Source organism: Nerophis lumbriciformis, linkage group LG29 (genome assembly GCF_033978685.3).
Source record: "Nerophis lumbriciformis linkage group LG29, RoL_Nlum_v2.1, whole genome shotgun sequence".
Classification (NCBI taxonomy): Eukaryota; Metazoa; Chordata; class Actinopteri; order Syngnathiformes; family Syngnathidae; genus Nerophis; species Nerophis lumbriciformis.
This window is the reverse complement of record NC_084576.2, coordinates 34885001-34911783: the sequence shown is the minus strand read 5'-3', so window position 1 is coordinate 34911783 and position 26783 is coordinate 34885001. Positions and strand designations below refer to the sequence as shown.

Genomic DNA, 26783 nt, shown 5'->3' with positions numbered 1-26783 from the left:
ACAAGATATTTAACGTTCAAACTGGTTAGTTTTTGCAAATATTAGCTCATTTGGAATTTGATGCCTGCGACATGTTTCAAAAAAGCTGGCACAAGTGGCAAAAAAGAGTGAGGAAGTTGAGGAATGCTCGTCAAAGACTTATTTGGAACATCCCACAGGTGAACAGGCTAATTGGGAACAGGTGGGTGCCATGATTGGGTATAAAAGCAGCTTCCATGAAACGCTCAGTCATTCACAAACAAGGACGGGGCGAGGGTCACCACTTTGTCAACAAATTGTTTAAGAACAACATTTCTCAACAAGGAATTTAGGGATTTCACCATCTACGCTCCCTAATATCAAAAGGTTCAGAGAATCTGGAGAAATCACTGCACGTAAGCCATGATATTATGATATTAACGGTTTATTACTGTAAATGGAAAGAAGGTAGAAAAACTGGCAGCTAAGTTGCCAGAATAAAAAAAAATAATTTGTACAGATATTCCATGAACAATATTATGTTGTAAAAAAAAACAATGTACATTTAACAGTAAAATTATGGCAACTAAGCTGCCAGAATGTTCCGTACCGTTAGTAATAGTTGAGATATAATTATTGAATATGAATCAAATCCAGTAATCAATAAGTCAGTGTTATTATTGAGTGTGCCCCAGACCACTCTGTAGGGAAAAAGGTTAAGAAAGCCTGAAATAAAGGATGATCAAGTAAAATCACATCAAATATTGACTTTGTTGCATGCTGTGAACGTAGTCACTAAAAGATGCGTCTGCAGCAGTGTGTGTGGAACAAGCTGGGTGAAGTGCCTTGCCCAAGGACACAACGGTCGCGACTAGGATGGCGGAAGCTGGATCGGAACCCTCGAGTTTCTTAGCTCAGATGTAACCAATGCTAATGCCAACAGGCTAACGCTAAATCTGATGCGTTGATGTACTTTAGTGAGACATATTCGCTTGTTTCCTTAGTGTTTATTTCCTGGTCAGCGCTCTTATTTTGGTTCCATTTCCTGTCCCTGGTGGTTGCCAATCAGGCGGCTGCCTCGCCCTCTAGTCCAGGATTGTTGACGTTGTTTGCTGTACTGCACGTGCTGTGTTGACAGTGACAAGTCTGACCTGCATCTTGGGGCCACAAGCACCGCAGCCATGCCAGGGGCCCCAAGCACCGCAGCCATGCCAGGGGCCACAAGCACCGCAGCCATGCCAGGGGCCACTTGTCTGACTGTTGGACACTTTTGATGTCACATTTGGTAGACTTTGGTTTTGAAATCCTATCTTTTTGTATTTGATTGACTTGCACTTTCGTCAAAGAAATGTGAGCTGTAATTCTCTACATGGAGTAGAAATATTCTGGACCACTCATTTGCATAAAGTACCCCGGACTGTGCAACACAAACACACAGTTTCAGGAACTTCAAAGTTCAGATCTAACATTTATGTGGAAATTGTCAATTAGAGCTGGCATGCTAGTAGCAGTTTATTTTTAGACTTGGCTGATGTTCCCTTCCTGCCACACACTTTATTTACAACACACCTTTTTCTTTGTTTGCTGCTCAGTCTAAATATAAATGTTACATCTAAATGTGAGCGCTGAATCTTACATTTAAACCTAAATGTTCAATCTAAATATACATTTTGAATGCAAACGTTAAATCTAAAACTAAATGTTTAATCCGAATGTTAAATCAAAATGTAAATGCGAGCGTTAAATGTTAAATCCAAAACTAAATATTAAATCTCGGTCTTAAATCTAAATCTAAATGTGAGCGCTAAATGTTACATTTAAACCTAAATGTTAAGTCTAAATATCAATTTTGAAAATAAATGTTCAATCTAAAACTAAATGTTTAATCCGAGTGTTAAATGTTAATCTAAATCTAAATGTGAGCGCTAAATGTTAAATTTAAACCTAAATGTTAAATCTAAATATCATTTTTGAAACTAAATGTAAATGTTAAATCTAACACTAAATGTTTAATCCAAATGTTAAATCCAAAACTAAATGTTAAATCTAAATATCAATTTTGAAACTAAATGCAAATGTTAAATCTAACACTAAATGTTTAATCCAAATGTTAAATCTAAATGTTAAATCCAAAACTAAATGTTAAATCTCAGTCTTAAATCTAAATCTAAATGTTAGCGCTAAATGTTAAATTTAAACCTAAATGTTAAGTCTAAATATCAATTTTGAATATAAATGTTAAATCTAAAACTAAATGTTTAATTCGAGTGTTAAATGTTAATCTAAATCTAAATGTGAGCGCTAAATGTTAAATTTAAACCTAAATGTTAAATCTAAATATCAATTTTGAATCTAAATATAAATGTTAAATCTAACACTACATGTTTAATCCAAATGTTAAATCTAAATGTTAAATCCAAAACTAAATATTAAATCTCAGTCTTAAATCTAAATCTAAATGTGAGCGCTAAATGTTACATTTAAACCTAAATGTTAAGTCTAAATATCAATTTTGAAAATAAATGTTCAATCTAAAACTAAATGTTTAATCCGAGTGTTAAATGTTAAATCTAAATCTAAATGTGAGCGCTAAATGTTAAATTTAAACCTAAATGTTAAGTCTAAATATCAATTTTGAATATAAATGTTAAATCTAAAACTAAATGTTTAATTCGAGTGTTAAATGTTAATCTAAATCTAAATGTGAGCGCTAAATGTTAAATTTAAACCTAAATGTTAAATCTAAATATCAGTTTTGAATCTAAATGTAAATGTTAAATCTAACACTAAATGTTTAACCCTAGTGTTAAATGTAAAATCTAAACCTAAATGTTGAATCTAAATATCAGTTTTGAATCTAAATGTAAATGTTAAATCTAACACTAAATGTTTAATCAAAGTGTTAAATGTTAAATCTAAACCTAAATGTTAAATCTAAATATCAACTTTGAATCTAAATATAAATGTTGAATCTAACACTAAATGTTTAAATCTCAGTCTTAAATCTATTATTTGTATGTCTTTCATCATTTTGTTGTGCTCTTACTTCATGAAGGTGTCACATATGAACATTACATAGTAAACAACTGTCATATACAGTAAGTTACTACAGCAGTTGTGCTCTTACTTCATGAAGGTGTCACATATGAACATTACATAGTAAACAACTGTCATATACAGTAAGTTACTACAGCAGTTGTGCTCTTACTTCATGAAGGTGTCACATATGAACATTACATAGTAAACAACTGTCATATACAGTAAGTTACTACAGCAGTTGTGCTCTTACTTCATGAAGGTGTCACATATGAACATTACATAGTAAACAACTGTCATATACAGTAAGTTACTACAGCAGTTGTGCTCTTACTTCATGAAGGTGTCACATATGAACATTACATAGTAAACAACTGTCATATACAGTAAGTTACTACAGCAGTTGTGCTCTTACTTCATGAAGGTGTCACATATGAACATTACATAGTAAACAACTGTCATATACAGTAAGTTACTACAGCAGTTGTGCTCTTACTTCATGAAGGTGTCACATATGAACAGGTGTGGGAGTGTCTGCACCGACATGTGGGCGTGGCTAAGAGACAGGTGTGGTAGTGTCTGCACCGACATGTGGGCGTGGCTAAGAGACAGGTGTGGTAGTGTCTGCACTGACATGTGGGCGTGGCTAAGAGACAGGTGTGGTAGTGTCTGCACTGACATGTGGGCGTGGCTAAGAGACAGGTGTGGTAGTGTCTGCACCGACATGTGGGCGTGGCTAAGAGGCAGGTGTGGTAGTGTCTGCACTGAGATGTGGGCGTGGCTAAGAGGCCACAGATTGGTGGAATGTTGACGTTCTATAAATACTCATTTTTACACACGGCCATAGATTTAGTGCTCACAATTAGATTCACATTTATTTTTTATACATTTAGGTTTGGATTTAAGATTTAGATTTGAGAGATTTAACATTAAGCACTCACATTTATATTTAGATTCAACATTTATAATTAGATTTAACATTTAGGTTCAGATTTAACATTTAGCGCTCACATTTAGATTTAGGATGTATTTTTTTACATTGCAGCCATGAAATTCTAAGTTAATTATTATTTGCAAAAAAAAAATAAAGTTTATGAGTTTGAACATCAAATATGTTGTCTTTGTAGCATATTCAACTGAATATGGCTTGAAAAGGATTTGCAAATCATTGTATTCTGTTTATATTTACATCTAAGACAATTTCCCAACTCATATGGAAACGGGGTTTGTAACATTAATATATAATATTTAGAGTCCACATTGAACTTACATGTGATGTATAGTGTATATGTGCTAGTGCAGGTTATTAGTGATGCTGCTGACATGTTCAGCTCACCAATAACTTTGAAAAAGTGCGTCAGACTTCAGTTGGAACGTTACATTCCTTACAAGATCTTACTTGCACAGTATCATGGCCAACTATTTATTCTGCACTCATTTAGCTCATGTGTCATCATGGAAATTATCAATATACTGTACATATATACATATATATATACATATATACTATATATATATATATATACATATATATATATATATATATATATATACATATATATATATATATATATATATATACATATACAGTGGTGGTCAAAAGTGTACGTACACTTGTAAAGAACATCATGTCATGGCTGTCTTGACTTTACAATCATTTCTTATTTGTTTGTGATGTAGTGATTGGAGCACATACTTGTTGCTCACAAAAAACATTCATGAAGTTTGCTTCTTTTATGAATTTATTATGAAAATGTGAGGGTGAAAAGTATACATACAGCAATGTTAATATTTGCTTACATGTCCCTTGGCAAGTTGACCTGCAATAAGGCACTTTTGGTAGCCATCCACAAGCTTCTGCTTGACCACTTGACCACTAAATTGCTGCACTTCAGCTAAATGTGTTGACATGGACTTGTTTCTTCAGCATTGTCCACACCTTTAAGTCAGGCCATTCTAAAACCTTCATTCTAGCCTGATTTAGCCATTCCTTTACCACTTTTGATGTCATTGTCCTGTTGGAACACCCAACTGCGCCCAAGACCCAACCTCCGGGCTGATGATTTTAGCTTGTCCTGAACAATTTGGAGCTAATCCTCCTTTTTCATTGTCCCATTTAAAGCAGCAGTTCCATTGTGGGAATTTTTTCCAGTTCAAGAAACAACTTTGTTTTTTTTGTCCTGATTAAGAGGAATTATTTGACGGTTGAAAAGTAGTCGCCAGAAAAAAGGGTGGAAATAGGGCTTTGCAAAAAATGGAATCCTGGAAAATCCTGGAATTTTTTTGAACTTGTAAAAATGATAGTTTGAATGTCCAGGATGAGTGGAATGTGTTGAAGGTGGAATGGTTGGAATGGGTTGAAAAATGTGGAAATTGTGCAACTTGGAAAAATGTCCCATTCATTTTGAATGGGGAAAAATGTCCCTGAAAACTGGGAATTCTTGGAAATCTGGGAATTTTTTTTTAAATTGGAGAGCACACAATTTTGAAAATGTTGAATATTTTTGGAGTTGGAACGGTTTGAATCGGATGAAAAATTGTGGAACTTTGAAAAATGTCGCATTGTTTTCAATGGGAATTTCATGAAAATGTGTGAATTTTGGGAAAAGCGGGAATTTTTTTTAGAAAATATTAAAGACTTGAATTTGGAGCTAATCCTCCTTTTTCATTGTCCCATTTAAAGCAGCAGTTCCATTGTGGGAAATTTTCCAGTTCAACAAACAACTTTGTTTTTTTTGTCCTGATTAAGAGGAATTATTTGACGGTTGAAAAGTAGTCGCCAGAAAAAAGGGTGGAAATAGGGCTTTGCAAAAAATGGAATTCTGGAAAATCCGGGAATTTTTTTGAACTTGTAAAAATGATAGTTTGAATGTCCAGGATGAGTGGAATGTGTTGAAGGTGGAATGGTTGGAATGGGTTGAAAAATGTGGAAATTGTGCAACTTGGAAAAATGTCCCATTCATTTTGAACGGGGTAAAATGTCCCTGAAAACTGGGAATTCTTGGAAATCTGGGATTTTTTTTTTAAATTGTTGAAGGGGAGCACACAATTTTGAAAATGTTGAATATTTTGGAGTTGGAACGGTTTGAATCGGATGAAAAATTGTGGAACTTTGAAAAATGTCCCACTGATTTCATGAAAATGTGTGAATTTTGGGAAAAGCTGGAATTTTTTTTAGAAAATGTTAAAAGACTTGAATTTGGAGCTAATCCTCCTTTTTCATTGTCCCATTTAAAGCAGCAGTTCCATTGTGGGAATGTTTCCAGTTCAACAAACAACTTTGTTTTTTTGTCCTGATTAAGAGGAATTATTTGACGGTTGAAAAGTAGTCGCCAGAAAAAAGGGTGGAAATAGGGCTTTGCAAAAAATGGAATTCTGGAGAATCCTGGAATGTTTTTGAACTTGTAAAAATGATAGTTTGAATGTCCAGGATGAGTGGAATGTGTTGAAGGTGGAATGGTTGGAATGGGTTGAAAAATGTGGAAATTGTGCAACTTGGAAAAATGTCCCATTCATTTTGAACGGGGAAAAATGTCCCTGAAAACTGGGAATTCTTGGAAATCCGGCAATTTTTTTTAAATTGTTGAAGGAGAGCACACAATTTTGAAAATGTTGAATATTTTGGAGTTGGAACGGTTTGAATCGGATGAAAAACTGTGGAACTTTGAAAAATGTCCCATTGATTTCAATGGGAATTTCATGAAAATGTGTGAATTTTGGGAAAAGCGGGAATTTTTTTTAGAAAATGTTAAAAGACTTGAATTTGGAGCTAATCCTCCTTTTTCATTGTCCCATTTAAAGCAGCAGTTCTATTGTGGGAATTTTTCCAGTTCAACAAACAACTTTGTTTTTTTGTCCTGATTAAGAGGAATTATTTGACGGTTGAAAAGTAGTCACCAGAAAAAAGGGTGGAAATAGGGCTTTGCAAAAAATGGGATTCTAGAAAATCCTGGAATTTTTTTTGAACTTGTAAAAATGATAGTTTGAATGTCCAGGATGAGTGGAATGTGTTGAAGGTGGAATGGTTGGAATGGGTTGAAAAATGTGGAAATTGTGCAACTTGGAAAAATGTCCCATTCATTTTGAATGGGGAAAAATGTCCCTGAAAACTGGGAATTCTTGGAAATCCGGGATTTTTTTTTTTAATTGTTGAAGGAGAGCACACAATTTTGAAAATATTGAATATTTTGGAGTTGGAACGGTTTGAATCGGATGAAAAATTGTGGAACTTTGAAAAATGTCCCATTGATTTCAATGGGAATTTCATGAAAATGTGTGAATTTTGGGAAAAGCGGGAATTTTTTTTTTTTTAGAAAATGTTAAAAGACTTGAATTTGGAGCTAATCCTCCTTTTTCATTGTCCCATTTAAAGCAGCAGTTCCATTGTGGGAATGTTTCCAGTTCAAGAAACAACTTTGTTTTTTTGTCCTGATTAAGAGGAATTATTTGACGGTTGAAAAGTAGTCGCCAGAAAAAAGGGTGGAAATAGGGCTTTGCAAAAAATAGAATTCTGGAAAATCCTGGAATTTTTTTCTAACTTGTAAAAATGATAGTTTGAATGTCCAGGATGAGTGGAATGTGTTGAAGGTGGAATGGTTGGAATGGGTTGAAAAATGTGGAAATTGTGCAATTTGGAAAAATGTCCCATTCATTTTGAATGGGGAAAAATGTCCCTGAAAACTGGGAATTCTTGGAAATCTGGGAATTTTTTTTTAATTGTTGAAGGAGAGCACACAATTTTGAAAATGTTGAATATTTTGGAGTTGGAACGGTTTGAATCGGATGAAAAATTGTGGAACTTTGAAAAATGTCCCATTGATTTCATGAAAATGTGTGAATTTTGGGAAAAGCGGGAATTTTTTTTTTAGAAAATGTTAAAAGACTTGAATTTGGAGCTAATCCTCCTTTTTCATTGTCCCATTTAAAGCAGCAGTTCCATTGGCAGCAAAACAGGCCCAGAGCATAATACTACCACCACCATGCTTGGCGGTAGGAATGGTGTTCCTGGGATTAAAGGCCTCACCTTTTCTCCTCCAAACATATTGCTAGCTATTGTGGCCAAACAGCTCCATTTTTGTTTCATCTGACCACAGAACTTTCCTCCAGAAGGTCTTATCTTTGTCCATGTGATGTCAGATGAAACACAAATTGAGCGGAATGAATGTTTTTTGTGAGCAACAAGTATGTGCTCCAATCACTACATCACGAAAAAATAGAAATGATTGTAAAGTCAAGACAGCCATGACATGATGTTCTTTACAAGTGTACGTACACTTTTGACCACCACTGTATATGTTCTATCACTTATGGTGCCATCATGGGACTTCACATGACACATTTCTCTCTCTTTCTTTCTAAATTGTGCACCGAGTCCACTGAACCTTTCCCTACTGAAATAACATGACTTGCGATATATATTCAACAATCAACAATATACAATCAATATATATACAACAATCAACAATATATATTCAACAATCAACAATATACAATCAACAATATATATTCAACAATCAACAATATATATTCAACAATCAACAATATACAATCAACAATATACAATGTATATTTAACAATCAACAATATACTATATTCAACAATCAACAATATACTATATTCAACAATCAACAATATATATTCAACAATCAACAATATACAATCAACAATATACAATCAACAATATACAATATATATTTAACAATCAACAATATACTATATTCAACAATCAACAATATACTATATTCAACAATCAACAATATATATTCAACAATCAACAATATACAATCAACAATATACAATCAACAATATATATTCAACAATCAACAATATACTGTATTCAACAATCAACAATATATATTCAACAATCAACAATATACAATCAACAATATACAATATATATTTAACAATCAACAATATACTATATTCAACAATCAACAATATACTATATTCAACAATCAACAATATATATTCAACAATCAACAATATACTGTATTCAACAATCAACAATATATATTCAACAATCAACAATATACAATCAACAATATACAATCAACAATATATATTCAACAATCAACAATATACAATCAACAATATACAATATATATTCAACAATCGCTGGGTTGCCATCACTTGGTCTTGGTTGTCACAACTCTTTCCATACTAAATAGTCAAAGCATTACGTGCCTCCACTTGGACAGCGTCATCTTTGTTGTAGCGGTGTAGCGTGCAAGGACGGGAGTGGAAGAAGTGTCAAAAGGTGGCGCTAACTGTTTTAATGACATTCACACTTTACTTCAATCAATAACGGAGCAGCATCTCCTCATCCGTGGCTCACTAGTGCAACAACAACAACGCCCGAAATGTGTCCCGTGACCGGAACTCTCTAATAACTAAAGTTCCTTGGGTTAATAATGTCAACTCACTACACCGGTATGTTTTAGTGCTTTCATGGTGAGTTTACTGACAGATATAAGTAAGAACTTTACACTACTTTATATTAGTAATCACAACATGAATGTCACATAACAAGAAGATAGAGAAAAAGAAGAAGCATTGAAGACATCAAATGTAGATTGTTACACTAAGTGCTTCAGGAAGACGGAACAAAAGTTCAGCAGAAAGGAAAGACAGTAAGCCGGATGTCTAAAGTATTTTTTTAAATTGTGATGTTTACGTCCAAACATGTCTTCTCATACCAGTCACACAATAACTTCTCTTTGCGTCAAATCCAGTCTAACTGCCATAACAAAATGAAAAGTAGTCTTCAATTACGATGATGCTCTGTCAAATTTGTTTTGTAATATAATCTGTGATATTCTACTGGGACAAATGTTTCCTGGCAGATAGAAATAAAGTGTCTATTCTTTTATAAAATGTTCTGATTGATAGTCCGCAATTACAGAATGTTTAACAGCCTGAATATTACATTTTTTACTAAATAGAGAAGGTTAAAACAATACCAATTACCATGTACAGAGCATCAGAATTATTTTTATGCAGGTATAAATACCACAGATTACTTTAGCAAACATATTCAACAATGCACATGTTGTGGTAATAATGCATGGAACTGGTGTCTAAACAGGATGTAGCTCCTCCTCTCAGTGCAAGTGCTCCTACAGCAGGAATACACATTCTTTGTTCCTACTAAATCTGGCAATATTTGTTTTCTGTCATTAAAAGTGTGTTTATGTTCATTTTGTTTTAAAAGAACATGTCATTAAAGCAAACTATTTGTCCAATCATGGGAAGAAATACTTCTAAATGATTTGTCTTGGGTACGTCTATCTGCGATTCATTTAGAGTTAACTATCAACAAACTGCCTTTACTCACCATTTCATATTTGAATTGTTTGACAGCCCTCTCCTTTCCAACAACATTTAGCAATATTCAGTTCCAGTATGTGGAAAATGCAGCCTGCCAGAGATTTGATGTGCTTCTTTATCCACGTCTTCTGAGCAGTACGAAACAGTTTGGATGTTAGGGACTATAGTCCAAGACTATATTGCTATAATAACCGTACTAAGTAGGCAAATACAGGTAAAAGCCAGTAAATTAGAATATTTTGGAAAAACTTGATTTATTTCAGTAATTGCATTCAAAAGGTGTAACTTGTACATTATATTTATTCATTGCACACAGACTGATGCATTCAAATGTTTATTTCATTTAATTTTGATGATTTGAAGTGGCAACAAATGAAAATCCAAAATTCCGTGTGTCACAAAATTAGAATATTACTTAAGGCTAATACAAAAAAGGGATTTTTAGAAATGTTGGCCAACTGAAAAGTATGAAAATGAAAAATATGAGCATGTACAATACTCAATACTTGGTTGGAGCTCCTTTTGCCTCAATTACTGCGTTAATGCGGCGTGGCATGGAGTCGATGAGTTTCTGGCACTGCTCAGGTGTTATGAGAGCCCAGGTTGCTCTGATAGTGGCCTTCAACTCTTCTGCGTTTTTGGGTCTGGCATTCTGCATCTTCCTTTTCACAATACCCCACAGATTTTCTATGGGGCTAAGGTCAGGGGAGTTGGCGGGCCAATTTAGAACAGAAATACCATGGTCCGTAAACCAGGCACGGGTAGATTTTGCGCTGTGTGCAGGCGCCAAGTCCTGTTGGAACTTGAAATCTCCATCTCCATAGAGCAGGTCAGCAGCAGGAAGCATGAAGTGCTCTAAAACTTGCTGGTAGACGGCTGCGTTGACCCTGGATCTCAGGAAACAGAGTGGACCGACACCAGCAGATGACATGGCACCCCAAACCATCACTGATGGTGGAAACTTTACACTAGACTTCAGGCAACGTGGATCCTGTGCCTCTCCTGTCTTCCTCTAGACTCTGGGACCTCGATTTCCAAAGGAAATGCAACATTTGCTTTCATCAGAAAACATGACTTTGGACCACTCAGCAGCAGTCCAGCTCTTTTTTTCCTTAGCCCAGGTGAGACGCTTTGCGCGCTGTTTCTTGGTCAACAGTGGCTTGACACGAGGTATGCGGCAGTTGAAACCCATGTCTTTCAAGCGTCTCTTGGTGGTGGATCTTGAAGCACTGACTCCAGCAGCTGTCCACTCCTTCTGAATCTCCCCCACATTTTTGAATGGGTTTTTTTTCACAATCTTGACCAGGGCGCGGTGATCCCTATCGCTTGTACACTTTTTCTGACCACAGTTTTTCCTTCCCTTTGCCTCTCCATTAATGTGTTTGGACACAGAGCTCTGAGAACAGCCAGCCTCTTCAGCAATAACCTTTTGTGTCTTTCCCTCCTTGTGCAATGTGTCGATGGTTGCCTTTTGGACAGCTGTCAAATCTGAAGTCTTCCCCATGTTTGTGTAGGCTTCAGAACTGGACTGAGAGACCATTTAAAGCCCTTTGCAGGTGTTTTGAGTTAATCAGCTGATTAGTTTGTGGCACCAGGTGTCTTCAAAATTTAACCCTTACACAATATTCTAATTTTGTGACACACGGAATTTTGGATTTTCATTTGTTGCCACTTCAAATCATCAAAATTAAATGAAATAAACATTTGAATGCATCAGTCTGTGTGCAATGAATAAATATAATGTACAAGTTACACCTTTTGAATGCAATTACTGAAATAAATCAAGTTTTTCAAAATATTCTAATTTACTGGCTTTTACCTGTACATCCTCATGTTGACCACTTGGCAAGTGGCTTTAATGAAGAGCTCTACAACATAATGCTTTGGAAGAGTAAATATTGCTAATACTGTACTGACATGTGTCAATATTCTTGTTGTTGTTTAATAAAATGATCATTCTTGGGCTGTCTAATTTCTAAAAAAGTAATAAAAATAGAGGAAGTGTTGTGTGTAAAAGGCCAGTTGTGTTGTTGTTTTAGTAATAATAATAATAATAATAGATTTTATTTGTAGAAAGCACTTTACATTGAGTAAACAACCTCAAAGTGCTGCAGTGTATTAAAAAAATAAAATAAAATAAAAAGATTTTAAAAAACAAAAAAAAACTAGAACAGCCAAATAGCTAAAATTAGTATGCGTATAACTAAAAAAAAGATTTTTAAAAAAAAGAAGGGTTTTTAAGCCTTTTTTGAAAGCATCCACAGTCTGTGGTGCCCTCAGGTGGTCAGGGAGAACATTCCACAAACTGGGAGCGGCGGAGCAGAAAGCCTGGTCTCCCATTGTTGTTGTTGTTGACTGTAGTGTGTGTGTGTGTGTGTTTGTAGCCATGGCGACAAGAAGGTGTTCTCCTGTCAGGGCATTCAGATGGCCGTGAAGTGGTTCTGGGATAAAGGGCTCCGAAACATCACCGTGTTCATCCCCCTGTGGAGGAAGGAGCAGCCGCGGCCTGAGGCCCCCATTGCAGGTAAAGGTCACATGACCCACCACCTCCTTCTGGCGTACGCCACGTCCGAAATATGTAGGCGCTCATGTTTAGTTTAGTTAAAGTCTCCCTTAGTTCCGTTTCAGCAACCCCTGGGTTTGGGTTTTCCCGGTTGCCATGGGTGCTGATTATTTTCACCTGCCTCTGATTAGTGAAGTGAATTATATTTATATAGCGCTTTTTCTCAATATGTAAGTTCCATTTAAAGCAGTGTGGGTGTCACTGGGAGCAGGTGGGTCAAGTGTCTTGCCCAAGGACACAACAGCCTTCAAGTTGCTGGCACGGCCGCTCTACCAACCGAGCTATACCGCCCCGGCGTCGGGACGCTCACCTGCTCCCGGGCACTAATCAGAGAGTTATTTATTCCTGCTGGCTGCTTCTTCTTTTCTATTGTTGCGTTCTGGAGCAGTTGTTCCTCCCAGGGAATTCAAGTCACAATTCGCTCCCAAGCTCTTTACGACACTTAAAGCTGAGTTGAAAAACCACCAGAGACAGAATAGGTATTTTGTTGTATATTTTCAAAGCTTTGCCAATATACATTTTGAGACCAGTCTAACCCTAGAACATTCTATTGCGCCTCCCAAAATGGTCTGTCCTCCCAACGCCAAAAAAAACCCTTTTTCCTTTCCCCTCCCTAGCCATAATACAAGCACAACGTCTCCCTAGCCATAATACATTCCAAAGAACTCAAGGTTAACACACACAGTTTACTTGCTGACAGAGCATCAAGAGAAGAAATGGAAAACACCAGCTGTTTTCAAATATGACTAAGAAATAAAAGAAGTACAACTTAAATTCGGATATATGTAAATATCTGCCTCCGACACTATGCTGAGCTTTTCTGCTTGCTTCCCCTTTTCTGTTTATTTGTACAACCATCCACCATCCAGCACGTTAACTTGTGACCCAACTGTGACTTGATGACTTGTTACCTGGCTGTATTATCTACAAACATTCTTGTTACAATTCCAGCCTCCATTTCAAAGAAATGCTTTCATTCTCCGAGTGAAGCGCTTTAAAACTGGAATTGACTTCTTAGTGCTGTCACTTCAATATTCACTTGGACTCTTAGGGTTGTTTCTTTGCATCTCAACACTTGCTTTTCTCACCAAGGTAGGGTGGAACCATCCTGGCCCAGGCACACCCTCCTGGTTTAGCAGTAGAAATATTTGGGGTTTTGGCACCAGCCGCTAGACTAGATGTGACCAATCTAAGTCTAAGACTAGATGTGAACAATCTAAGTCTAAGACTAAATGTGACCAATCTAAGTCTAAGACTAGATGTGACCAATCTAAGTCTAAGACTAGATGTGACCAATCCAAGTCTAAGACTAGATGTGACCAATCTAAGTCCAAGACCAGATCTGACTAATCTAAGTCTAAGACTAGATGTGACTAATCTAAGTCTAAGACTAGATCTGACCCATCTAAGTCTAAGACTAGATGTGAGCCATCTAAGTCTAAGACTAGATCTGACCCATCTAAGTCTAAGACTTGATGTGACCGATCTAAGTCTAAGACTAAATGTGACCAATCTAAGTCTAAGACTAAATGTGACCAATCTAAGTCTAAGACTAGATGTGACCAATCTAAGTCTAAGACTAGATGTGACCAATCCAAGTCTAAGACTAGATGTGACCAATCTAAGTCCAAGACCAGATCTGACTAATCTAAGTCTAAGACTAGATGTGACTAATCTAAGTCTAAGACTAGATCTGACCCATCTAAGTCTAAGACTAGATGTGAGCCATCTAAGTCTAAGACTAGATCTGACCCATCTAAGTCTAAGACTTGATGTGACCGATCTAAGTCTAAGACTAGATGTGACCAATCTAAGTCTAAGACTTGATGTGACCCATCTAAGTCTAAGACTAGATCTGACCCATCTAAGTCTAAGACTTGATGTGACCGATCTAAGTCTAAGACTAGATGTGACCAATCTAAGTCTAAGACTAGATGTGACCAATCTAAGTCTAAGACTAGATGTGACCAATCCAAGTCTAAGACTAGATGTGACCAATCTAAGTCCAAGACCAGATCTGACTAATCTAAGTCTAAGACTAGATGTGACTAATCTAAGTCTAAGACCAGATGTGACCAATCTAAATCTAAGACTAGATGTGACTAATCTAAGTCTAAGACCAGATGTGACCAATCTAAGTCTAAGACTAGATGTGACCAATCTAAATCTAAGACTAGATGTGACTAATCTAAGTCTAAGACTAGATCTGACCCATCTAAGTCTAAGACTAGATGTGAGCCATCTAAGTCTAAGACTAGATCTGACCCATCTAAGTCTAAGACTTGATGTGACCGATCTAAGTCTAAGACTAGATGTGACCAATCTAAGTCTAAGACTTGATGTGACCCATCTAAGTCTAAGACTAGATCTGACCCATCTAAGTCTAAGACTAGATGTGACCAATCTAAGTCTAAGACTAGATGTGACACAGCTAGTAGTGTTAGCTTCATGCTGTGTTCATTTAGCAGAGACAGAATGTTCTGTAGGAGTCCAGTGAGTATCATGTTCTGTATGGCAATCGCTCAATCAGCACAGTCGGAGCTTCACGCTGTGTTGAGTGATATCGATCGCGCTGGCTGGGGGCGGCACAAAATTAGCTGGGGGCGGTACAAAAATTAGCTGGGGGCGGCACAAAATTAGCTGGGGGGCGGTACAAAAATTAGCTGGGGGCGGCACAAAATTAGCTGGGGGCGGCACAAAATTAGCTGGGAGCGGCACAAAATTAGCTGGGGGCGGCACAAAATTAGCTGGAGGCAGCACAAAATCAGCTGGGGGCTGCACAAAATTAGATGGGGGCGGCACAAAATTAGCTGGGGGCGGCACAAAATTAGCTGGGGGCGGCACAAAATTAGATGGGGGCGGCACAAAAATTAGCTGGGGGCGGCACAAAATTAGCTGGGGGCGGCACAAAATTAGATGGGGGCGGCACAAAAATTAGCTGGGGGCGGCACAAAATTAGCTGGGAGCGGCACAAAATTAGCTGGGGGCGGCACAAAATTAGCTGGAGGCAGCACAAAATCAGCTGGGGGCTGCACAAAATTAGATGGGGCGGCACAAAATTAGCTGGGGGCGGCACAAAATTAGCTGGGGGCGGCACAAAATTAGATGGGGGCGGCACAAAAATTAGCTGGGGGCGGCACAAAATTAGCTGGGAGCGGCACAAAATTAGCTGGGGGCGGCACAAAATTAGCTGGAGGCAGCACAAAATCAGCTGGGGGCTGCACAAAATTAGATGGGGGCGGCACAAAATTAGCTGGGGGCGGTACAAAAATTAGCTGGGGCGTCACAAAATTAGCTGGGGGCGGCACAAAATTAGCTGGAGGCAGCACAAAATCAGCTGGGGGCTGCACAAAATTAGATGGGGGCGGCACAAAATTAGCTGGGGGCGGCACAAAATTAGCTGGGGGCTGCACAAAATTAGATGGGGCGTCACAAAATTAGCTGGAGGCGGCACAAAATTAGCTGGGGGCGGCACAAAATTAGCTGGGGGCGGTACAAACATTAGCTGGGGGCGTCACAAAATTAGCTAGGGCGTCACAAAATTAGCTGGGGGCTGCACAATATTAGATGGGGGAAGCACAAAATTAGCTGGGGGCGGTACAGAAATTAGCTGGGGGCGACACAAAATTAGCTGGGGGCGGCACAAAATTAGCTGGGGGCTGCACAAAATTAGCTGGAGGCAGCACAAAATCAGCTGGGGGCTGCACAAAATTAGATGAGGGCAGCACAAAATTGGCTGGAGGCGGCACAAAATTAGCTGGGGGCTGCACAAAATTAGCTGGGGGCTGCACAAAATTAGCTGGGGGCAGCACAAAATTAGCTGGGGGCGGTACAAAAATTAGCTGGGGCGTCACAAAATTAGCTGGGGGCGGCACAAAATTAGCTGGAGGCAGCACAAAATCCGCTGGGGGCTGCACAAAATTAGCTGGGGGCGGCACAAAATTAGCTGGGGGCGGCACAAAATTAGCTGGGGGGGGGGCGGCACAAAATTAGCTGGGAGGCGGCACAAAATTAGCTGGGGGGCAGCACAAAATTAGCTGGGGGCGACACAAAATTAGCTGGATGGCGGCACAAAATTAGCTGGGAGGCAGCACAAAATTAGCTGGGGGTGGCACAAAATTAGCTGGGGGGCGGCACAAAATTAGCTGGAGGCGGCTGAAAATTAGCTGGAGGCAGCACAAAATTAGCTGGAGGCGGCTGAAAATTAGCTGGAGGCGGCACAAAATTAGCTGGGGGTTGTGAAAATTAGCTGGGGGGAGGCACAAAATTAGCTGGGGGGAGGCACAAAATTAGCTGGGGGCGGCACAAAATTAGCTGGAGGGTGTGAAAATTAGCTGGGGGAGGCACAAAATTAGCTTGGGGGCGGCACAAAATTAGCTGGGGGCGGCACAAAATTAGCTGGAGGTTGTGAAAATTAGCTGGGGGAGGCACAAAATTAGCTTGGGGGCAGCACAAAATTAGCTAGGGGCGGCACAAAATTAGCTGGGGGTTGTGAAAATTAGCTGGGGGTTGTGAAAATTAGCTGGGGGGAGGCACAAAATTAGCTTGGGGTTGGCACAAAATCAGCTGGGGGCTGCACAAAATTAGCTGGAGGCGGCACAAAATTAGCTGGAGGCGGCACAAAATTAGATGGGGGCAGCACAAAATTAGCTGGGGGCTGCACAAAATTAGATGGGGGCAGCACAAAATTAGCTGGGGGCGGTACAAAAATTAGCTGGGGCGTCACAAAATTAGCTGGGGGAGGCACAAAATTAGCTGGAGGCAGCACAAAATCAGCTGGGGGCTGCACAAAATTAGATGGGGGCGGCACAAAATTAGCTGGGGGCGGCACAAAATCAGCTGGGGGCTGCACAAAATCAGCTGGGGCGGCACAAAATCAGCTGGGGGCGGCACAAAATTAGTTGGGGCTTGTGAAAATTAGCTGGGGGTTGTGAAAATTAGCTGGGGGTTGTGAAAATTAGCTGGGGGTTGTGAAAATTAGCTGGGGGCGGCACAAAATTAGCTGGGGGTTGTGAAAATTAGCTGGAGGAGGCACAAAATTAGCTGGGGGCGGCACAAAATTAGCTGGGGGCGGCACAAAATTAGCTGGGGGTTGTGAAAATTAGCTGGGGACGGCACAAAATTAGCTGGGGCGGCACAAAATTAGCTGGGGGCGGCACAAAATTAGCTGGGGGCGGCACAAAATTAGCTGGGGGCGTCACAAAATTAGCTGGGGGTTGTGAAAATTAGCTGGGGGCGGCACAAAATTAGCTGGGGGTTTTGAAAATTAGCTGGAGGCGGCACAAAATTAGCTTGGAGGCGGCACAAAATTAGCTGGGGGCAGCACAAAATTAGCTGGGGGAGGTACAAAAATTAGCTGGGGGCGGCACAAAATTAGCTGGGAGCTGCACAAAATTAGATGGGGGAAGCACAAAATTAGCTGGGGGCGGTACAGAAATTAGCTGGGGGCGACACAAAATTAGCTGGAGGCGGCACAAAATTAGCTGGGGGTTGCACAAAATTAGCTGGGGGCGGCACAAAATTAGCTGGGGCGTCACAAAATTAGCTGGGGGCTGCACAAAATTAGATGGGGGCGGCACAAAATTAGCTGGGGGCGGTACAGAAATTAGCTGGGGGCGACACAAAATTAGCTGGAGGCGGCACAAAATTAGCTGGGGGTTGCACAAAATTAGCTGGGGGCGGCACAAAATTAGCTGGGGCGTCACAAAATTAGCTGGGGGCGGCACAAAATTAGCTGGAGGCGGCTGAAAATTAGCTGGGGGAGGCACAAAAGAGTGAAATAATGATTTTCCATGCTTACCTTTTCCAGACCAACACATCCTGCATGAGCTGGAGAGGAGGAACATCCTGGTGTACACACCCTCACGCTGTGTCAACGGCAAGAGGGTGGTGTGCTACGACGACCGCTTCATCGTCAGGTTGGCCTTCGACTCGGACGGCATCATCGTGTCCAACGACAACTACCGGGACCTGCAGACTGAGAACCCGCACTGGAAGAAGTTCATCGAGGAGAGGCTGCTGATGTACACCTTTGTTAGTGACAAGTAGGTCATCCGACATACTAGTTTATGACCTTTGTTAGTGACAAGTAGGTCATCCAACATACTAGTTTATAACCTTTGTTAGTGACAAGTAGGTCATCCAACATACTAGTTTATAACCTTTGTTAGTGACAAGTAGGTCATCCAACATACTAGTTTATAACCTTTGTTAGTGACAAGTAGGTCATCCAACATACTAGTTAATAACCTTTGTTAGTGACAAGTAGGTCATCCAACATACTAGTTTATAACCTTTGTCAGTGACAAGTAGGTCATCCAACATACTAGTTTATAACCTTTGTTAGTGACAAGTAGGTCATCCAACATACTAGTTTATAACCTTTGTTAGTGACAAGTAGGTCATCCAACATACTAGTTTATAACCTTTGTTAGTGACAAGTAGGTCATCCAACATACTAGTTAATAACCTTTGTTAGTGACAAGTAGGTCATCCAACATACTAGTTTATAACCTTTGTCAGTGACAAGTAGGTCATCCAACATACTAGTTTATAACCTTTGTTAGTGACAAGTAGGTCATCCAACATACTAGTTTATAACCTTTGTTAGTGACAAGTAGGTCATCCAACATACTAGTTTATAACCTTTGTTAGTGACAAGTAGGTCATCCAACATACTAGTTTATAACCTTTGTTAGTGACAAGTAGGTCATCCAACATACTAGTTTATAACCTTTGTTAGTGACAAGTAGGTCATCCGTCATACTAGTTTATAACCTTTGTTAGTGACAAGTAGGTCATCCAACATACTAGTTTATAACCTTTGTTAGTGACAAGTAGGTCATCCAACATACTAGTTTATAACCTTTGTTAGTGACAAGTAGGTCATCCAACATACTAGTTTATAACCTTTGTTAGTGACAAGTAGGTCATCCAACATACTAGTTTATAACCTTTGTTAGTGACAAGTAGGTCATCCGTCATACTAGTTTATAACCTTTGTTAGTGACAAGTAGGTCATCCGTCATACTAGTTTATAACCTTTGTTAGTGACAAGTAGGTCATCCGACATACTAGTTTATAACCTTTGTTAGTGACAAGTAGGTCATCCGACATACTAGTTTATAACCTTTGTTAGTGACAAGTAGGTCATCCGACATACTAGTTCATAACCTTTGTTAGTGACAAGTAGGTCATCCGACATACTAGTTTATAACCTTTGTTAGTGACAAGTAGGTCATCCGACATACTAGTTTATAACCTTTGTTAGTGACAAGTAGGTCATCCGACATACTAGTTTATAACCTTTGTCAGTGACAAGTAGGTCATCCGACATACTAGTTTATAACTTTTGTCAGTGACAAGTAGGTCATCCGACATACTAGTTTATAACCTTTGTTAGTGACAAGTAGGTCATCCGACATACTAGTTTATAACCTTTGTTAGTGACAAGTAGGTCATCCGACATACTAGTTTATAACCTTTGTTAGTGACAAGTAGGTCATCCGACATACTAGTTTATAACCTTTGTTAGTGACAAGTAGGTCATCCGACATACTAGTTTATAACCTTTGTTAGTGACAAGTAGGTCATCCGACATACTAGTTTATAACCTTTGTCAGTGACAAGTAGGTCATCCGACATACTAGTTTATAACTTTTGTTAGTGACAAGTAGGTCATCCGACATACTAGTTTATAACCTTTGTTAGTGACAAGTAGGTCATCCAACATACTAGTTTATAACCTTTGTTAGTGACAAGTAGGTCATCCGACATACTAGTTTATAACCTTTGTTAGTGACAAGTAGGTCACATGGTCTGCATCCAACATACTATTTTATAATTGTTTATTGTTACTACATTATATATGTACTTGCAGTGTGTATATTGTACATATTACATATTGTTATGCAACCTGCAACAATTCATCTGGCAGGCACAAATTCCTTCAAATTCTCAGTGAACCCGACACATGAAACGTGACAAATTGTGGGGGCACACGATCCACTTTAGCTGCAAAACAGCAGTAGAGTGTTAAATATCCGGAATTGTGTTTTGTCGCAATTCCACCTTTGACCATGGAGAGTGGCGCTTTCCGTCATTTTCAGCAGACTGCATTGCAGAATGAATCCCCTCCCTCCTGTATCATGTGTGGTGATGCAGATGCTACCAACACACATACTACTACCTTTAACCACGTCTTTTTCTTTTCCAGGTTCATGCCTCCAGATGATCCTTTGGGTCGAAATGGTCCCACTCTTGATGATTTCCTGCTGAAAAAGCCAAAGAATCTGGACAACAAACTGCAACATTGTCCTTACGGTTAGTTCACCTCTTTCATCCAAACGCTCTATAGTGGACACACACTTGTAAAGGACACACCTTTTTTTTGTGATAGAGTGATTGGAGCACATACTTGTTGGTCACATAAAACATTCATTAGCAGCTTAAGGTCCCAATAGCAACTGTGCAGACAATTGTTCCTAAGTATAAAGTGCATGGCACAGTTTTGTCACTGCCACGATCAGGAAGAAAACACAAGTTATCACCTGCTGCTGAGAGAAAATTGGTCAGGCTGATCAAGAGTCAAGTGAGAACCAGCAAAAAGCAGGTCTGCAATGAATTGGAAGGTGCTGGAACACAAGTGTCAGTGTCCACAGTCAAGCATGGCCATGGACTGAGAGGCCACCATGCAAGAAGGAAGACCTTGCTCCAGAAGCCACACCTTAAGGCTCCTCTAAAGTTTGCTGCTGATCACATGGACAAAGATAAGACCTTCTGGAGGAAAGTTCTGTGGTCAGATGAAACAAAAATGGAGCTGTTTGGCCACAATACCCAGCAATATGTTTGGTGAGGGCTTTAATTCCAGGAACACCATTCCTACCGTCAAGCATGGTGGTGGTAGTATTATGCTCTGGGCCTGATTTGCTGCCAATGGAACTGCTGCTTTAACCCTGCAAGACCCAAATATAGACAAACCTAAAAAAAAAAATAAAAAAAAAAAAAATGGACCTTTCAGATGTTGTTGTAGGAGGCATTTGATGCAGAAATTGAAGAGTTAAAAAAAAAAAATTTTTTAATGTTAATGTATGTTTTTAGAGAAATGTTGTAATATTGCAACATTGGGCTTTGGTGGGAGCAGAATTTCTGTACCGTATTTTCCGCACCATAAGGCGCCCTGGGTTATAAGCCGCGCCTTCAATGAACGGCATATTTCAAAACTTTGTCCACCTATAAGCCGCCCCGTGTTGTAAGCCGCATCTAACTGCGCTAAAGGAATGTCAAAAAAACAGTCAGATAGGTCAGTCAAACTTTAATAATATATTAAAAACCAGCGTGATGTGGGCGCGCATGGAGTCGTATATCAACATGGACGGAGCTGCGTGAAAAAAGCCACCCGGCCTCTTCGCGTAAACTTAAACTTACCTTAACCACTCGCTCATCTTTTCTTCATCCATCCCTTCGAGTTAGCTTTTATGATGACGCCGGCTGGAAAGGTCTCTTTTGGCAAGGTCTTCCTTTTGAATATCACCATGGGTGGAAGTTTCTGGCCATTAGCATGGCAAGCTAGAACCGCAGTGAAGGATGACTTCTCATTCCCTGTGGTGCGAATATTCACCGTACGTGCTCCCGTTGTATCCACAGTGCGGTTCACAGGAATATCAAAAGTCAGTGGAACCTCGTCCATGTTGATAATGTTCTCTGGCCGGATCTTTTTTTCAGCTATCTTGTTTTTACAATATGCACGGAAAGTAGCCAGCTTTTCTTGAAAGTTTTTAGGCAGTTGCTGTGAAATAGTAGTCCGTGTGCGGATGGAGAGATTGCGTCTTTTCATGAACCGGAAACCTGTCGCTTAGTAGGAGCCATTTTGTGGTCTTTACAGATGTAAACACACAAAGGAAATGAAACGTAATATCCGCGCGCTTTTTCTTCTTCTACGCGGGCGGGTGGTTGCTTACAGTAGAAGAAGAAGCGCTTCCTGTTCTATGGGGAAAAAAGATGGCGGCTGTTTACCGTAGTTACGAGACCGAAACTTTATGAAAATGAATCTTAATATTAATCCATATATAAAGCGCACCGGGTTATAAGCCGCACTGTCAGCTTTTGAGAAAATTTGTGGTTTTTAGGTGCGGCTAATAGTGCGGAAAATACGGTACTTGAATCTGATGAATCCAGTCCAATGAAACAAATAGATTTTGTTCGAAGGAAACCTTGAGAGGTCGTGTGAGTTCATGGCCAGAAGGCGTGACTTATAAACAAATGTACCATCCAATAGCCTTGTGAGACTGAACAATAGGACCCAATGACTATGTAAATGTGGTCAAAATATATATATATATATAACAGATTGTTTTTTAGGATGGTTAAAGGTAACGTTGTCATTTTACAACAAGGGGTGTTACAGGGTTAAATGGGACAATGAAAAAGGAGGATTAGCTCCAAATTGTTCAGGACAACCTACCTAAATCATCAGCCCGGAGGTTGGGTCTTGGGCGCAGTTGGGTGTTCCAACAGGACAGTGACCCCAAAAGTGGTAAAGGAATGGCTAAATCAGGCTAGAATGAAGGTTTTAGAATGGCCTGACTTAAAGGTGTGGACAATGCTGAAGAAACAAGTCCATGTCAACACATTTAGCTGAACTGCAACAATTTAGTGGTCAAGTGGTCAAGCAGAAGCTTGTGGATGGCTACCAAAAGCGCCTTATTGCAGGTCAACTTGCCAAGGGACATGTAAGCAAATATGAACATTGCTGTATGTATACTTTTCACCCTCACATTTTCATAATAAATTCATCAAAGAAGCAAACTTCATGAATGTTTTTTGTGACCAACAACTACTACGACTAGCTACACAGACTTTGCTCCGGAGATTTCCCCAAGCGCTTGCTTCAACGTCACTTTCTCTCACTTCCCAGTGTGCGTTTAAGAAGCCCACTGCTGTGTTTAGATGGAGACAGGTGTTGACAGTATTGTCCCCACACTAAAAGTATAGCAGATTTGCTCACATTTTCAGTAGAGCCATAATAAATTCATCAAAGAAGCAAACTTCATGAATGTTTTTTGTGACCAACAACTACTACGACTAACTACACAGACTTTGCTCCGGAGATTTCCCCTCGGAGTAAACGGGGCCAAGCGCTTGCTTCAACGTCACTTTCCCTCACTTCTCAGTGTGCGTTTAAGAAGCCCACTGCTGTGTTTAGATGGAGACAGGTGTTGACAGTATTGTCCCCACACTAAAAGTATAGCAGATTTGCTCACATTTTCAGTAGAGCCATAATAAATTCATAAAAGAAGCAAACTTCATGAATGTTTTTTGTGACCAACAACTACTACGACTAACTACACAGACTTTGCTCTGGAGATTTCCCCTCGGAGTAAACGGGGCCAAGCGCTTGCTTCAACATCACTTTCTCTCACTTCCCAGCGTGCATTTAAGAAGCCCACTGCTGTGTTTAGATGGAGACAGGTGTTGACAGTATTGTCCCCACACTAAAAGTATAGCAGATTTGCTCACATTTTCAGTAGAGCCATAATAAATTCATAAAAGAAGCAAACTTCATGAATGTTTTTTGTGAGCAACAAGTATGTGCTCCAATCACAAACAAATAAGAGTTGTAGAAATGATTGACAGCCATGACATGATGTTCTTTACAAGTGTACGTACACTTTTGACTAGAAAGTTTATATCGCAGGGTCACTTGTTGCTAGGCAGAAATCATATTTTGAAGATGACCTATGACCCCCCCCCAGGTTACAAGTGCACTTATGGAGTCAAGTGCAAGTTCTACCACCCAGAAAGAACCAACCAGTCCCAGCTGTCTGTGGCCGACGAGCTCCGGGCGCAGATTGACAGAGCCAAGACCTCAAGCCTGAAAGAGATGGACTCGCACCTCAGCCCTGGTGCGTACCAGTCTGAGCGCACGTCCAGCGCCCCCACAGACCTCTACCACAGAGACCACCTGGGGCAGCCTGGCACAAACCTGGAGGTGGACGAGGCCTTCGGCTCCATGGAAAGCTCCATGTCCAAGGTCCACATCCACAGCTACAGCAGCGGTGTGGCCAGCTACCTGAGCCAGGACTCCTTGCCAGGGTCTCACTACTACACCCCAGCTGGCCAGGACTCCCTCCCGGGGTCTCACTACTACACCCCCCTGGTCTACGGCTCTGTGTGCACCTGCTGCATGGGTGTAGGCCAGCAGGCCAGGGGGTCCCATGGCCACCCTGCATGGTCCTCCTGTCCCCCCCTGACCCCGGACCACGCCTCGCACTTGGCAGAGGAACCCCAGTCCAGGCAGACCAAGTCCAGCCACAGCTTGCCCAGAGACTCTCAGGTCCACGGGAAGAACAAGGAGCAGCGCGGGGAGATGAGGAGCAAGCTGAGCACGCTCTTCCCCAAGGAGACTGTGGACCGAGTCATGGACGCATACCCTCATGTATCGGACTTGTTTGAACTCATATCACTCATCAGGAACAACATCTGAATCTAGTCCCTCCACCAAGTCCTGCTGTCACAATATCTGAATCTAGTCCCTCCACCAAGTCCTGCTGTCACAATATCTAGTCCCTCCACTAATTTTGTGCCGCCTCCAGCTAATTTTGTGCGATTGATATCACTCAACACAGCATGAAGCTAACACTACTAGCTGTATCACATCTAGTCTTAGACTTAGATTGGTCACATCTAGTCTTAGACTTAGATTGTTACATCTAGTCTTAGACTTAGATCGGTCACATCTAGTCTTAGACTTAGATTGGTCACATCTAATCTTAGACTTAGATTGGTCACATCTAGTCTTAGACTTAGATTGGTCACATCTAGTCTTAGACTTAGATTGGTCACATCTAGTCTTAGACTTAGATTGGTCACATCTAGTCTTAGCCTTAGATTGGTCACATCTAGTCTTAGACTTAGATTGGTCACATCTAGTCTTAGACTTAGATCGGTCACATCTAGTCTTAGACTTAGATTGTTACATCTAGTCTTAGACTTAGATGGTTCAAATCTAGTCTTAGACTTAGATTGGTCACATCTAGTCTTAGATTGGTCCTGGTGTCACAATATCTAGTCCCTAGTCCTCCTCCACTAAAAAAGAAACAAGTTCCAACATCCTTCACTGAGCAGAAGTGTTTGGACTATGAAGCCAAAAGCACACCTGGATTCTTCTTCTCTGCTTTGGTATTGAATGTGCGTGGCCATAGGGCAGGAGACCCACGTGGCCATAGGGCAGGAGACCCACGTGGCCATAGGGCAGGAGACCCACGTGGCCATAGGGCAGGAGACCCACGTGGCCATAGGGCAGGAGACCCACGTGGACGTCACAAGTTCCATTGCAGGGTCAATCCTTGGTGAAGATGTCCCATGAGATCTTTCCCAAAGGTAAAGGTGTCTTCTTCCTGGACCTGCACGGCACAGAACACCTGCTCAACACTATTCAGTGTCATTCAATATAAAACCGCTACTTTTTCCCAACGCTTTGAATCCCGCGGCTAATTTAAGGATCCTTCATAATGTTTTATATTCACTGAATAGACACAGAAAAGGTGTGTTATGGTTTGTGTTGTGGTGCCATCTTTTGGACGAGTTGGCTAACTGCAGGCGGGTTGGAAATGGACTTCCCGTTTCATGCCTTGAACTGGAAGTATAATCGTCGGTAGGATTCTTTATTTGTCACTACCAAGCGACGTTTGTAAGTTTTACAATATAACTAAAACTATTCATACTTACTAAACTGTGTGATGTCTGTAGGCGTGTTGTCATGCATATTTATACATAATGTAATGTAATCAAGCTAGCGTCGTTAGCATTAGCGAATATGCTAGCATGTTTACGAGTGTCTGTATTAATATTATTAACTTAAAATTACATTATTTTCGTGTTGTTTCAGTTTTGTAAATCC

General features: G+C 40.0%; 1 protein-coding gene across 1 annotated transcript in view; it reads left to right on the top strand.

The window, feature by feature from the left end:
* LOC133571903 (probable ribonuclease ZC3H12D) overlaps window positions 1–25399 on the top strand; it is a 43711-nt gene extending 18312 nt beyond the window's left edge. The window contains exons 3-6 of the mRNA XM_061924424.1: window positions 12705–12844; window positions 18693–18927; window positions 21099–21205; window positions 24637–25399. Coding sequence (XP_061780408.1) covers window positions 12705–12844; window positions 18693–18927; window positions 21099–21205; window positions 24637–25367 — 1213 coding nt within the window. The 3' untranslated portion in view covers window positions 25368–25399. The remainder of the gene's footprint in view (window positions 1–12704; window positions 12845–18692; window positions 18928–21098; window positions 21206–24636) is intronic.
* Window positions 25400–26783: the final 1384 nt, after the last annotated feature.